General features: G+C 46.9%; 2 protein-coding genes across 17 annotated transcripts in view; one reads left to right on the top strand and one right to left on the bottom strand.

Annotated features, from left to right (window-relative positions):
- The window catches only part of LOC139050997 (uncharacterized), a 124,505-nt gene extending 123,391 nt beyond the window's left edge, over positions 1–1,114 (top strand). For all 16 annotated transcript variants that reach the window (XR_011509186.1, XR_011509185.1, XM_070527945.1 and 13 more), the window contains one exon: positions 955–1,114. Coding sequence is in view for 12 of the 16 variants with exons in the window: in XM_070527945.1 (XP_070384046.1) it covers positions 955–1,005 (51 nt within the window). In the remaining 4 variants the exon portion in view is untranslated. The remainder of the gene's footprint in view (positions 1–954) is intronic.
- Positions 1,115–13,292: 12,178 nt separating this feature from the next.
- LOC135910230 (uncharacterized) overlaps positions 13,293–14,466 on the bottom strand; it is a 164,709-nt gene continuing 163,535 nt past the window's right edge. Inside the window, exon 15 of the mRNA XM_070526645.1 lies at positions 13,293–13,464. Within this exon, the coding sequence (XP_070382746.1) occupies positions 13,414–13,464 (51 nt within the window). The 3' untranslated portion in view covers positions 13,293–13,413. The remainder of the gene's footprint in view (positions 13,465–14,466) is intronic.

The following is a 14,466-nucleotide window of genomic DNA, read 5'->3' as shown; positions in this document are numbered from 1 at the left end:
TAAATCTCTTTTCTCGTATATTCAAATTACAATCCTACGCTATCATATCTGTAGGTTGGGTGTTAGTCGTATTTTATGATTTTTCTACGCATTTCACTAGAGAAATTCCACTTGTTCAGTAACTTTATAGGTCCAAATAGAAGGCCTTGGTTTGGGGTTCAAAAATCTGGGTGGTTCACGTAGGTCGGTCAGTGGGACGCCTCGCATTGGGCGCTCACGGAAAGGCTACATATGAAGCGGTGCAGGGTGATATGGGCTTGAGAGGTTTTGAAGTGAGGTAAGCTCATAGGAAAATTTATTATGAAGAACGACTGTGGAACATGGAAGAAAGTAGATGGCCTGGGAGAGTGCTGAGGTATTTGTACCGAAAAAAACATCGATTCACAGAGGAGGAAAAGAACTCGCAAGCTTACCATCAAGTATGTGGCCTGTAGGGTGTGCCACACAGCAACAAAGAACGTCAAGCGGAAAGTCAGAGAGGCTGAAGCTTCTCATGGGTCTCTTTTCTCTACAACGTGCAGCCGATTTCCTATCGCATTGTGGATATTTAGTGTTTTCCCCTCGTAATGCGGCAGCAAAAGCAGGGACGTTTGGCCGATAAAAATGCACCATGATGAGTCATAGTGTAAAAAAAATGCAATAAGCACATTGATTCTGCAATGAGTGACCTCCGTGGTTGCGTCTGTCACGTGCTAGGAAATCTCTTCGTGTTTCCGGGTAGGAAAGCGTTCACTACTCTGCAAAATGCCGTGCAGAACGCGAACACTTACGTGCTCATTAATAAGAAGCCAAATGACGGAAAACTTCTGAGGTTGTAGAATGCGCACAATATCGCTTGCGTGGTGTGGCTGTAGGGTTAACATTTTTTTATATGTAAACGAAATTAAGAATGCGATTAACATTCCAGCAAGCGTGTTGACACGGCCGTAACGTTTGTTCTTACATTTACTACAGGTGTTCATCGTCTACAGATTGGACCTATTCGTCAAGAGCTTACCCCAGTAACCGGACAAAGGCTTTCCCAGGGCGAGCCTCACACGCATCGCGGCACGATCTCCTACTCGGCTGCAAAAGCCTGGATTTTGCATATAAATAACGAATTCAAGGGCGCACATCATCCTTATGATTCCTTTTGTGTGTGTGTCCTCGTGCTTGGAGGGGGGGGTGGCGTAGAAGGGCGAGTTTTGGAATGCAATGACGGGAGTATCTTCTGCAGCATTTTTTTTAATGAACGCAGCTACTGTACACAGGGCTCACGAAAATGTGGTGCTTTATTTTCAGTAGAATTCGGACCTTTATTGTTAACCCAGCAAAGCCGAAGAAACACGCCCACCCAGCGGAAAAATCCCCCACTATTCTGGAAACTTCTGATCGATACTTCACAAATGTCCCTTCACGATCAATGGTAATATACCGAAACAGCTCTGCAAAACCTGCCGCTAATGCGCCCATAGACGGGCACCCTTTAGTTCCCTACACAGAAATATAGAGGTGTGCACTGAATCACGCTTACATTCCAACGATTTACGCCCCGCAGCATAGACCTGTGCCTAGCGGGCGACGAAATTGTATGCCTATTTAGCTCATGTGCGCAGGCTTTTGCTGCTTTCTATTACAAATGCGCTTTGTAGTCAATAATTTGCTCTGTCGCAGGGGTGTGCAATTAAACGGAACTTTTCTATAAAGAATCAAATCAGCCCTTATATTCAATTCGCTCTAAGTATCGCATAGTCATTATTCCTAAATATGAATATCGGAATTGTTTGTTTTCTTTATTTTGTTTGTTTGTGCTAGTGTTTGTTTATATTGTTTTTGTGCTAGTGAATGTTCACTTTCGAGTTCATTACGAATCCTTTCTGCGAATTTTGTCATTGTTGATGTACTTTTACTTCTATTTGCATTTCTCACACAGTTTGTTCGAACCTTGCATAAGCATTACATTTTAATAAAGTGTTTTCGCTTTGTCACAATGTTCTCATTTCATCACTCTTGGCATGAAGGGCTTGGTCTGGCCACCTGCCAAGACGTGGTCATTTGTTCTTTGCAGGATGTCATTCCCATTGTGGTTGTAAGCATCGCAGTTTATTAAGGCGGTATTAAGGATTTATTATTCCTAACAGGCTCATTTTCGTGCTACTTGGTAGAAGATGCGCCGACCATGCGGGGAACAGTGCTTGGCACTGCGCCATGGCTCTTACAGTCAACACCGACGCTTCTACTCATCTGTGGGGCGATTGGGGATCGTTGTTCGAAACGCCCGATCAGTTTCACCTCACGCGATTGGCCTAGGCCGTGCCAACGGGTGCGGCTGACGACGTCTGCGCGGCATAGGCCAGTCAACTGAGGCGAAACTAAACGCATGTTTTGAACAACGATGTCTGATCGCGCCCCTCACCCGCGAAAATTAGCTTCAGATGATCGTAAACCTTTCAAGACCGCTTCTAGACCAGCTTTTTGATAATGTCCTGAAAACGTTTCGAAATTGGTTACGAATGGTTTTGGCAACGGGATTAGTTGTGTCTTTCCCAATCCTATTTCTAGACCAGCTTTTCGAATACGTCTTGCAGACCTGTTCTAGATCGTCTCAAGAAAGTAATTAAGCCGGACATTAGCGGAGATATACGACGTTTTCCCGCCGAAGTTCTCTCATTCGTGTCTTCTTTAACCCGTTTTAACGCGATAGCGTTAAGGAGCTCGTGTCGCAGAAAAGCCGGTGTCGTCGGCGTCGGGTGTCGACGTTTGCGGCGTTGACCGTGAGCGATAAATCACGGCAGGCGCTTCATAAATAAAAAGCAACTTCCAAGATTGGCCCGGTGGGAATCGAACCCGGGTCTCCGGAGTGTGAGACGGAGACGCTACCACTCAGCCACGAGTTCGATGCTTCCAAGCGGTGCAAACGCGCCTCTAGTGAATGCGGTGTTGCCTTCGAAACGAGCCGTGGAAAGTTATACTGCGGTGTATATCGGTAATTATGAACATGTAACGTACAGAAGTCACAATTACACGAGTTGCGAAGTGCGTTTCCGCTGCATTTCTTCTGCGCTTTCCGCACACGCAGAGCCATCTTGCGGCAAACACAGAAGACCCCCTCCTCTCAATGTACGGCGCTGCCCCGACAGGAGGCGCGCCGCGCGCGCATTGGGACCGCTGCCAGGCGCGTCGCGGGACTCCCTCTCCCCTGACGACGCTTCGCCGTGCTCCCGGTTTAGATTACTATCTATCTCTCTGCCCGTGCCGATCACGACGTTTGGCTGGCATAGATCGTTTCCCCTCCGAGACACCGAGTTCTTTGGTTCGTTTCGTTCGCTCAGGCGCACGTTTCGTTGCCGCGCCGAACGCTGCGTTGCTCGACGCTCACCGCGTGATAGGTGGGCGCTAAGTCCGATGCGGGGCGCATCGTAAGTGATTGCTGTGCCGTAGCGCATTGTCCCCTTGGCGGGTCGACGGGAACGCTGTCGCGTCCCACTCTTGAAGGCGAAGCTTAAGCGTCCTCCAATTTTTTATTGTCTTGAATAAACACTACGAAAACGTTACGCATCTCTTTTGTGCTACCTGGGTATTGCGCACTTCCGGCTTTCGTTGTGCATAAACCACGTAGCATGGCTGGATTTCTGTTATTTCTTTTTTTAACAGAGAACATGACCGCAGTATAATTACCTAGCCTGCTTTAAATACTGGGCTCGCTCATTTCTCGAAATCCTCCAAATTTTTTGAGTCCGTGCCTTATATATCAGGTAGGTTATTCAAAGCAGAAATATACTCTATTATTTCTGCGAAATAAAAAAGAAAGCCCGACTAGAAGGGTGAACGCGCATCAGCTAATTGTGATCGCTTATTGCATGAAGTTCTGCGTTACTTTCTATAGTTTTCTGACTTTTGGCGGCATTCATTTCAGAAAAGGGTTATGTTTACAACCTCAATCCTTCCATGTGTGGGAAACCATGGCTCTGATAGCGCAGGTGTGGAAATTTTAAAATAATGTTGCATACGAGTATATGTTCTGACTCAGATGTCGTGACACACAGCCGGCAGCAGCATTTCCATGTTTACGTTGCAGATGATACCCGGGGCACATCAGTACAGCAGGAGCCTTTTTCGTCGTCGCACACACTGCGTTTGTGCATGCATAATCAACCGATGCACTATATAGACAATTGTTATCTAAAGTTTGAAAATAACCAAGTGCAGACATCAGAAAGCCCCTCGCTAAAAATTTACATTCACCTAGATAACTTCTAAAATCCAGGCGGAAACCATGCAAGGATGACTGTCGATAATTATGGGATTAGAAGCAAGGCAGCGACGCACCACCGCCGAAAGGCGTCACGTATCAAGCGTTTATTATAGCCGGGCTTATCTCAAGCTCTTCCAGCTCGTGCGGAGGACCGCGTAGGGACAACACAACGAAGTTTGCGCGTCACCCGTGTCTCAAGTTGCCCTCGTAAACTTTTAACGAGGAGCGGCTAGTATTCTGTGACATGTACCCATGACCCCAGCTGGTGACCACATGGTTCAGTAAAGAGCGGCAGATACCCACCGATCCAAGTTGGTCCGACCGTTAGTTTTAAACTCGGTCGCCTAAGCACAGTATTTGGATGCTCCTCCCATTACCCTAGAGACTACGCAGTTACCAAAGTTAACGTGAAAGAGTTTGACACGGCTACAACCAAGCTTACAAACAAAGATACCGGCAAAAGTATGGGAGCTGACGCGCAGGCTTATGCGGCGCCACGAAATGGGTCAGCGTGTGCAGAAAGATGCGCGAGAGAAAAGCCCGGTTTATGCAAGATGCTTTTCTCGGCATGTAACCACTCGCTGGCGCAAACGCCGAGGAGTTGCCAAAGGAGGTACCAAAAGAGCCGAGGAGGTGCCAGTCGCACAGAGGATGCCGCAGGTGAGTCTCACTGAAGTACAGGCCTCATATGGCGAGCGTTTCGGTCGCGGCAATATCTTTTTTTTTTCAATGCTAAGCGCATTAGCGTAGACAGTCATGATGAGATGACCTCCACCTAATTTTTTAACGTTAGCATTGTGAAAGTTTCATGATGTGCTCTCGATTCTTCATTACGCTACAATGGTATACTTCATGTAGTACACTGGGCGTTTTGGGAGAAAACCATATGGAGGTCCTCATGGCTGTATTTTATGTAAAGAACATGTTAGAATAAAAACGGTTGTAGTGAAGAGGCAACAAAATCTTTCCGCAGAACTACTTAGTCTACTGATATGAAAAAAATAGCAGTTTAGTTGGAATAGTAAAAACAACACTTCGACAAGGGGTTCCTAAAAGTCCAAGGCGACACGCAACATCAGCAGGGGATGGGGTGTGTCTTGACGACTGTGGTGCTAGTAACGTGTGTCGCAGCTAAGAATGGCCAAGCTGTTCACAGAAACTGAAGTGATAAAGCAAACAGGAGGCACATACAATTATAAGACCTGCGGTTGTCGGTCACCGGAGGACGGACAACCTGACACCACAGGTCTTAAAGTCCTATATTATGTCCAATCGAGGCATGCAAAACTAAGTTAGTCAGGATTTGTTTCACTGGTATTGAAAACATTCAATACACTGTTCGCTTTTCCTCCAATGACATGTTACTGGCATTACAAACCTATTTGTTGGGTTTCCATCTGTCATCTTCGTTAGAATTTTTCGACGTATGATCAGATGGGGCCCGGCTCTTGCTCCCCAGTTCAGTTTACCGTACTTTTATCGCAAAACTAATTTTATTCGGAAAATATATGTATCAGGATTTTTTGGAAATCATCGAAATTCGCAAACAAGAAGTACACCACACAGTGCTGTAATGATATGCATAACTAAGCAACATTCTCTGGAAAACGTGCTACCAACTAGTTAGTCAAATGATCCAGGCGAACCATTTACGGAGGTCAAATTAAAAAAAATCACCGACTATTGCGATATACTCTCAAATGCGAAATTTCACGTGTCAATACGTTGTATTGTGATTATGCAGGTATATGTTTTATATAAGAGAATGCTCTGAGTAATGCGCAAGGTCGATCCAAAGAGGTCGCGAAGCTTCGGGCGAAAAGCGGTTTAGTACAGATTGTCACCGACATGAGCAAGGGGGGTTTGTAAGCAGCGATTGAAGCGCGACTATGTTTGGAGGGAACAAACATTGGGAAAGAAAAAAGCGTGGTTTAATTCAAGCGAGAAACAGTTAGATTCATTCAACTAAAATAAAATTCCTGGTCAATTTTATATATTCGTGACGAGTTAAGAAAATACAAGTTTATTGAATTTTATTATTATTAATAAAGGCATTTATTTTCGGCGCCCATCGTTACAGGGGGCGTTGAAGCCATTATCATCCGCAATGTCTTGAAATGGGCAAAAGGTCGCACTCGTAAAGTTCACCTGTTGAAATACGGCTCCCTCACAATTTGTGCTTTCTTGCTTGTCGAAATTTGTTTAAATTTGGTGACGCGGTTAGCTTCATTGCTTCATAATCCATTAAGTCAAAAGTAGTGAGTTACGACCGCCAGATAATTGTGCAGTTGTTTTCGTGCGACTGCGCCGGCCGATGAACTTGGCGTCCGACGATAGGATCAGCAGCACTCTACACCCAAAGCTTTCGTCGGCCTCCGAAGAGAGTATGTTCTTTGCAGGGGTGATATTTCGACAATCGTACGGCTTGCTTTTCCTCCATCGCTTTCCGTGCTGAAAGCTCGAAACACCCATCAAGTCGAATGGCGGGGCACTTGAATATATAGCTCCAAAAGCAGGCCAGCAAAACAAATTTCGCGCCTTCGAAAGCAAAATGACGTCACTTCTGCTTTTAACGGACATGGCGTCACATTATTTTTTCTTCCGCTGGAAGTGTTCCCACCACATACAGATGGTGCTAAGCCCCATGAACCGCCGATGGACCGCTATGTTTTGAACGTATGGGCGCCTATGGAAGCTTCGCTACCACGTATATTTACCTTGCAGTGCGCACTACTCACCAGAGTGATAACCTAATCGTATCTGAAGATGATTAAGCTTTAGAGATCAGCAATACCTGGAAAGTGGATGCGCTGTCAAATAGTAGTGCTTCAATTTTGCGGTGTATCTTTATTTGTCCTGAAACAGGAGCGCACTGCACTAAGATGGCTTTGAAGGCTGTCGTCGGTCATATTTAGATATCTCTTAAATCATTTGCATTTAGGCTTTACGGATTATCTGACGTAATAAGAGCTAGCTAAATAAATTTGAGAAATATTTGCGCCAAACGAAACAAAAGACGCTGTTGGGTCATCTAACGCAGTAGGCACTGTATGCTCCAAACCCTCCATTGCATATATAATTTGCAACTTTTAGTTCAGACCGCTGGTGCATGCTTGCAAATCAGTACATACATGTTAGAGCTCAGCTCTTTGGCGCCCGTTCCTGCGTTTCGCGTAGCCGTCGACCACGCCGTATCCAAAGTCAACGCTGCCCTAGCTTCGCTCGCTCCTACTGCCATCTCTCGCGCGCGGCGCGATTCTTGCTCTCTCCTTGTCCTCCAAAGCCGGATACCGTGTTCTCGCCCATCCCCTCGCCGCCTTCCTGCGCGCCGTGCCATTGCGGTGACTCTCGGCGCTACCGTCAACGCCACTTCTCCCGCTGTCGTGGCACTGCCGTGGTGCTGGCGGTAGGCGCTCCTTGCCGCCTCGCACGTGATCCACGGCTCTCCTCTCCTACGTCTCCGCGTCGCTTGGCTGTACGGTTCTCACCCGTGTCTCTCGCTTCCCGGATTGTGGGGCGCGTTCCTCATTGGAATTTTTCGCCTATGACAGTGCTTGCGCCCGGCTGTTCTTTTCCAGCCTCCACTCTTGCCCCATGCCTCCCCTTACCTGGTGCAGTGCCGTTGCGGTGACTCGAAAGACAGGTATAGCGTTTCGACCCTTTGCATCGCACCGCAACCTTGCGCGGCCACATGAGGCCTATCTGTGAGTGAATGACTGGGTGCGCTCTACCCAATACCCCTCTTTTTCAGCTGTTCTCATCTAACCTCAGAAGAGACAGAGAAAGAAACGTTTGTTATATGAAACAGTGTCCGGAGCGAGGCCCGGTATCACCCTAAGGTGAGAAGGCTCCTTAGTCCAGGAACCCTCTAACTTCGACTGCCCTCTTGGCCCTGGCGACGGGTTGTTGGTCTTCCAAGTCCCTGAGTGTTAGCTTGGCATCCACGCTTCGAATGGGTTACCTTCTTGTGCTCATTTTGTGTCCGTTTCTGGATGCATTTCGCTGCCTTCCTTCCACTGGCATTCCAAGAGCAAGTGTGCCAGGGAGTCGGGTACGTTTCAAAGTGGGCAGGGGTAACCGCGGGGCGTCGGGTACAGGCGATGCATTATTGTTCCGTGAGTGTACGCATTACATTGCAAGTGTCTAAGGATCAGGCTTTCTTGTCTACCGAGCTTAAGTTTAGGCTGTGGTAGAGGGTACACTCGACGCTCGAGCCTGTAATGTTGCATTATGGCCGTGTAGTTGGCGGGTACGGCCTCCGCCTCTTCTGCCCCGGGTCGGAGAGCGTATGAGGAGAGGGGAGCCCGGCTGACGTTCTTGCGGGTAGCGACGTTGGCCGCTTTGTTCCCCTCTAGTCCTTCGTGTCCGGGTACTTACGTTACGCAGGTGTACGGGAGCGGAGTGCTTCGTCCTCTTAGTATGTTGAGTGCATCGGGTGAGATACGACCGCTCAAGTAGTGTCTACAGGCGGCTTCAGAGTCGGTGAATGTAACCGCTGCATCTGTGCACGTGGTGGTGGCGAGAGCGATTGCCGCTTCTTTCTCCAGCCGTTTACGGGTTGCGTGCCTTGATGGTTGCCAATGCTAGCTTGCAGCCTCGGGAGTCTACGACGCTCAGAGCGTACGCGTTTCAATGCGGATACTTGCCCGCGTCCGTGTAGCGGGCATTCAGGTCGTGCTTGAAACTTCGTTTGATGGCGTTGGCTCTAGCTTGTCTTCTAACCTTGCGGTATATAGGATGCATTTTGCGCGGGATACGTGCGATGCAAATGCACTCTAGAACGCCCAGTGGGATTCGCTCTTTCTTGTCCGTGTCTGGGACCTATGTGTCACTGTGGTTCAGTTGTCGGAGTACTAATCTCCCTGTGGGTGTGAGTTGAGTCGTTCCAGCTAGCTGTTCTTGTGCGCTTCCGCGAGCTCTTGCGACCTCAGAAGAAACATTAAGCAAATGCTAATGCTCCCCTCTCTCCGCGGTGGCGACCTACTATAACATGGCGCGATGGGGCGTCGCCGGAGCGCCGTGTCGATAGCGGCGGATTGCGGTCTGCGCTGCCCAATTGGAAACGCAGAACCGCCTCCGTTCGGCACTGCATGTTCTGTATGCTGTTGCCTATTGTTGTAATAGGGCTGCACCTGCGCTCAAAGATCGCATTTCCAAGAAGCGCAATCGTCGGCCAATTGTTTTTAATGCCTTGTATTTAAAGCATGTCTCTATGCGTTGCTCTTCCTTTCACTACGAACAAGCTCATTCCAATGAGTTTGCCGAGGGCAGGGTCACATGGTGGGCACACTTTGTGGCAAAGAAAAGGGAAGGAGATGGCTTCACAGACAGTTGCCTTGCAAAGGCCCTCAGCCAAACGTAATACTCCATTCCGCTTCCACTGTGCCTCTGTGGAGACACAGGAGTTTCTGGGTAGTGGCTGTGTTCTTGTTTTTGTCATTTTGTCAGTGATGTTGTAAGTGCGTTGACAATGCAGCTTCGACAGCCTAAGCCCAGAATGCTTAGCAATGATGGACACAGAGATGACAATTACCTAGGAGGGTTGCTTGAAAAAAATATAAGTACTTACTTTGTTTTATAGATCCGCAGGAAATTTCGCTGATAGGTTCGTGGTTGTGCTGTCCATTTGTACAATATTGTGAAGAGCCAGCGCATGGAATTTCAACAGCAGCGAATATAAAACAAGAAATCATGCGTAGGAGGTAATGACCGTGTAATGGTCGATGTAAAGAAACTCGGTGACCGTAATGTAATGCATAAATGTGACAAGAACAGCAGTTTGGATTACAGAGCCAATATGAATAGGCGGTAACCTATAGTTTACATTTAAAAGGGCTAATTAAACCATATGTGATACGTAGGACAAGGAGTCGGTGGTTTATTATAGTCAAGAATGGGTGCTCAGGTGAAGAACAGGCAATCAAAGTGGTCAGAACATTTATTAGGCAATATCAATAAATTACATGTAGCTGCGGTCTTCTACGTAGCGTAGATACCGCGGTGCCACTGTGTGCCGCCACGCGTCCACTGGCCAAGCAATCTGCTACTCGCCGAGGACAACCGTGTTTGGCTTACGCTTGGCGCGTAGTAGGCGCCAAAATCGGAAGTAGCGCTGTCTACGTTTACTTCCAAAAGCAAATTTAACCGGCCTAGCCCGGTGAGATATAGAAGGCGCATTGGGGTCATGCCCCCCTTTAGCCGTATATATCCTTCGCAGAGCAAGGCAATGAACAAAAAACGGGAGCGCAGTGAAGAGGGTGGTTGATTGGGAATAGCTCCGCTTCCGCTGAGCACATTGCAGTACTTTTTGCGGCAAAGCATTTCGGAAAAAGCCTATTGTAACTTCTAATGCATGTGTTCACTTCGGCAAAAGTCGTTCAGAGCTACTTTAACGAAATACACCTTGATACAAAGCTTATTTTTCGTAATTATTGATTGCTTGTTTTTCACATGCCCAAACTATCCTAATTCTTATTTTGAATTCTGAGAAGACAAGGTTGCTTGTGTGGAACGTTGTCTGATTTGGTCACTCCAACTTTTGTAGGAAATGAATGCAGTGCCCCTAGTCGCTACATCAGAATCACTGGTAATCATACCCTTCCTGCCTTTATTTTAAACCTAACACTTCTCATCTACTAAATGCACCAGCTTCTGCTCCCCCGATGAGGGTAGAGCTGAGTGAGCTGTGCTCACATAAAAACTCTGCCAACGAAAGAATTTGCTGCCATGAAGAGAAGTGCCCTTTTTTTTTAAATGTCGGCTGCGTCAGCATCCGTTGTTCCAAGAATGTTGATCCAGGTTTATGTTTTTCTAACAGATAACTTACCGCTTTGTTATGTTCTGGGATTAACATTCTTGCCGCTTTCCTTTGAATGAAAATTCACCGATAATATTTGTTTCTCCTAAAAGCGGCAAGTTCATGCATGTTAGGCACGTCGGGCCAGTACCAACTCTCCCCAGCAAAGAGTGCATTGCGAGTGGTTAAACATAAAATTGCTTCTGAGATCTAAAAAAAAGTTGACTAAATTTTGGCACCTATTTTTAGATATGTGCAATTCATGCAAATCACAAAGTGGAAAGTTGTGGGCCAGACAGTTTCCTCACTATCCACCTGTTGCTACTGCTGGGAACTGTCTTCATGACATTTGCATTATAGGACATGTACCACAGAGGACAGAAGTACGCAGGGCGTGGGAGAATTGCATCGCTGCGCTATCAGCCGGCTTGCGCCACGCTATCATGTGTGTTCAAGACCACCGGAAAGCGTGGATCACGTATGCACTTTCCGAATGCAGGTGTCAGCGCGGCTGATCTCAGCAGATAGCGCAGCGATAAAATTCCCCTGACACTCGCTCGTCTTCGGCACTTTCCTTCCCCCCCCCCACAAAAAAAAATTATGGGGGTTTTACATGCCAAAACCACTTTCTGATTATGAGGCACGCCGTAGTGGGAGACTCCGGAAATTTCGACCACCTGGGGTTCTTTAACGTGCACCTAAATCTAAGTACACGGGTGTTTTCGCATTTCGCCCCCATCGAAATGCGGCCGCCGTGGCCGGGATTCGATCCCGTGACCTCGTGCTCAGCAGCGCAACACCATAGCCACTGAGCAACCACGGCGGGTACCTTCCCCAAAGTACGTTCTCTAAACAATGAATATGATACGCAAAACGCATCACAAGCAACAGCGGTGTTTTAACGGTTCGAACGCATAGCACCGATTCAGAATACAATCTTCCGTTTTCCCAATACGGGAAGCACCTTTATTGTAGCGGTTGAACTGCATCGTACAGATTCAGAATACAGAGCCATCCGTTTTCTAAAGTCGAATGCGCTCCTATTTTGTCTTACGATCTGTATATTATGGCTGTCCGTTTTACAGAATTGGCTGTTCTTTATTTAAAGTTTTCAGTCAAATATAACAGCAGATTGTGCCATAATACAAGGGCAATCTTTTGCGCGATTCTGCGCGATAGAAACAAGTCTTACTGGATGAGTGCAAGCCCTGACTGTCAAAACGCGGACGTGGTAAGAGCGGCAGCAGCAGCGAGCGAATTGACCCGCGTGCTGCCTCTCGCTTCAACGCGAACTAAGCGGCGACAACACAGCGTACACGAAGCTATGAGCCTTCGCAGGCCTAGATTTTGCACTCATTCTACACTCATTGCTTTCGAGATAGGGGCCGCATAACCACTCGGCTCACTACTTGCTCGCAATCGCTTTCAAGGTAATGCTCGTGCGCCTGCATCATACGGAATGGAAGATGGCGTGTTTCCTTCCCGCCTTGCTCCCTTGCGTGCGCCAGATGAAGTCAGACAGCATACCGCACGTGTCCACGGTGTTATCGCGTTAGGGCATTATAGGGAACATCACGGCCACGACGATGGAGAAAATGCGCCTGAAGTGTCCTTATATTTCATATCGCAATTACAATATTCATATTTAAAAATAATGACTGTGCGATACTTAGAGCGTATTCAATATAGGGGCTCATTTGATTCTTTATAGAAAAGTTCCGTTTAATTGCAGACCTCTACTACAGAGCAAATTATTGACTACAAAACGCATTTGTAATAGAAAGCAGCAAAAGCCTGCACACATGAGCTGAATAGGCGTGCAATTCCCTAGCCCGCTAGGTACAGGTCTATGCTGCGGGGGCGTAAATAGTTGGAATGTAAGCGCGATTCAGTGCAAACCTCCATAGTTCTGTGTAGGGAATTAAAGGGTGCAAGTCTAGTGGCGCATTAGCTGCAGGTTTTGCAGAGCTGTTTCGCATTATTACCATTCATCGTGAAGGGACACTTGTGAAGTGTCGATCAGAAGTTTCTAGAATAGTGGGGAATTTTTCCGCTGGGTGGGCGTGTTTCTTCAGCTTTCCTGGGTTAACATTAAATATTCGAATTCTGCTGAAAATAAAGCACCACACTTTCGTGAGCCCTGTGTACAGTAGCTGCTTCCATTAAGGAAAAATGCTGCAAAAGATACTCCCCTCATTGCATTCCAAAACTCGCACCCCTCCGCTCCCCCCTCCAAGCACGAGGACACACACACAAAAGGAATCATAAGGATCATGTGCGCCCTTGAATTTGTTATTGAGATGCAAAATCCTGGCTTTCGCGGGCGAGTAGGAGATCCTTCCGTGCTGTGTGGGAGGCTCGCGCTGGGAAAGCCTTTGTCCGGTTACTGGGGTAAGCTCTTGACGAACAGGTCCAATCTGTAGACGATGAACAGCTGTAGAAAACGTAAGAAGAAATGTTACGGCCACGTCTACACACTTGCTGGAATGTTAATGGGATTCTTAATTTCGTTTACAATTAAAAAAAAATGTTAACCCTACAGCCACACCACGCAAGCGATATTGTGCACATTCTACAACCTCAGAAGTTTTCCGTCATTTGGCTTCTTATTAATGAGCACGTAAGTGTTCGCGTTCTGCACGGCATTTTGCAGAGTAGTGAACGCTTTCCCGCCCGGAAAGACGAAGAAATTTCCTAGCACGTGACACACGCAACCACGAAGGTCACTCATTGCAGAATCAATCTGCTTATTGCTTTCTTTTTACACTATGATTCATTAGGGTGCATTTTTATCGGCCAATCTTCCACAGTCGTTCTTCATACTCAATTTTTCTGTGCGCTTCCCTCACTTCAAAACGCCTCAATCCCATATCACCCTGCACAGCTTCATTTGTAGCCTTTCCGTGAGCGCCCAATGCGAGGCGTCCGACTGACCGACCTACGTGAACCACCCAGATTTTTGAACCCCACACCCAGGCCTTCTATGTGGAGCTATAAAGTTACTGAACAAGTGGAATTTCTCTAGTGGAAATGCGCAGAAACATCATAAAATACGACTAACACCCAACCTACAGACATGATAGCGTAGGATTGTAATTTCAATATACGAGAAAAGAGAGTTATGTTACGCGAAAACTCAAACAACCCCCTTTTCGAGCGTTACTGCCTTATATTGACCGGCTACAGCGTCCAACATTTGCGCGCTGGTGCGTGAATATTTTGGAGGCCACCAATAATTTTTCTTTGCCAAGTTACCAGAGTTGTAAACTTGATAGTTTCATTTTCGGACAAGTTGTGCTTTTTGCCAATTTTTAGTAAAAAATTGACCAACAAAAGAAAAAATAGGAAAGAAACAGTCAATAGAATTTGTGTTTGTTTTAAATTCAACAAACCTCGTCAAGTTTGGTACAGTGATTGCCGGCAACAAAGAATTCTC

This window comes from Dermacentor albipictus, chromosome 10, assembly GCF_038994185.2.
Source record: "Dermacentor albipictus isolate Rhodes 1998 colony chromosome 10, USDA_Dalb.pri_finalv2, whole genome shotgun sequence".
Classification (NCBI taxonomy): Eukaryota; Metazoa; Arthropoda; class Arachnida; order Ixodida; family Ixodidae; genus Dermacentor; species Dermacentor albipictus.
Note: the sequence above shows the minus strand (reverse complement) of the source record. Positions and strands in the feature narration are given on the sequence as shown.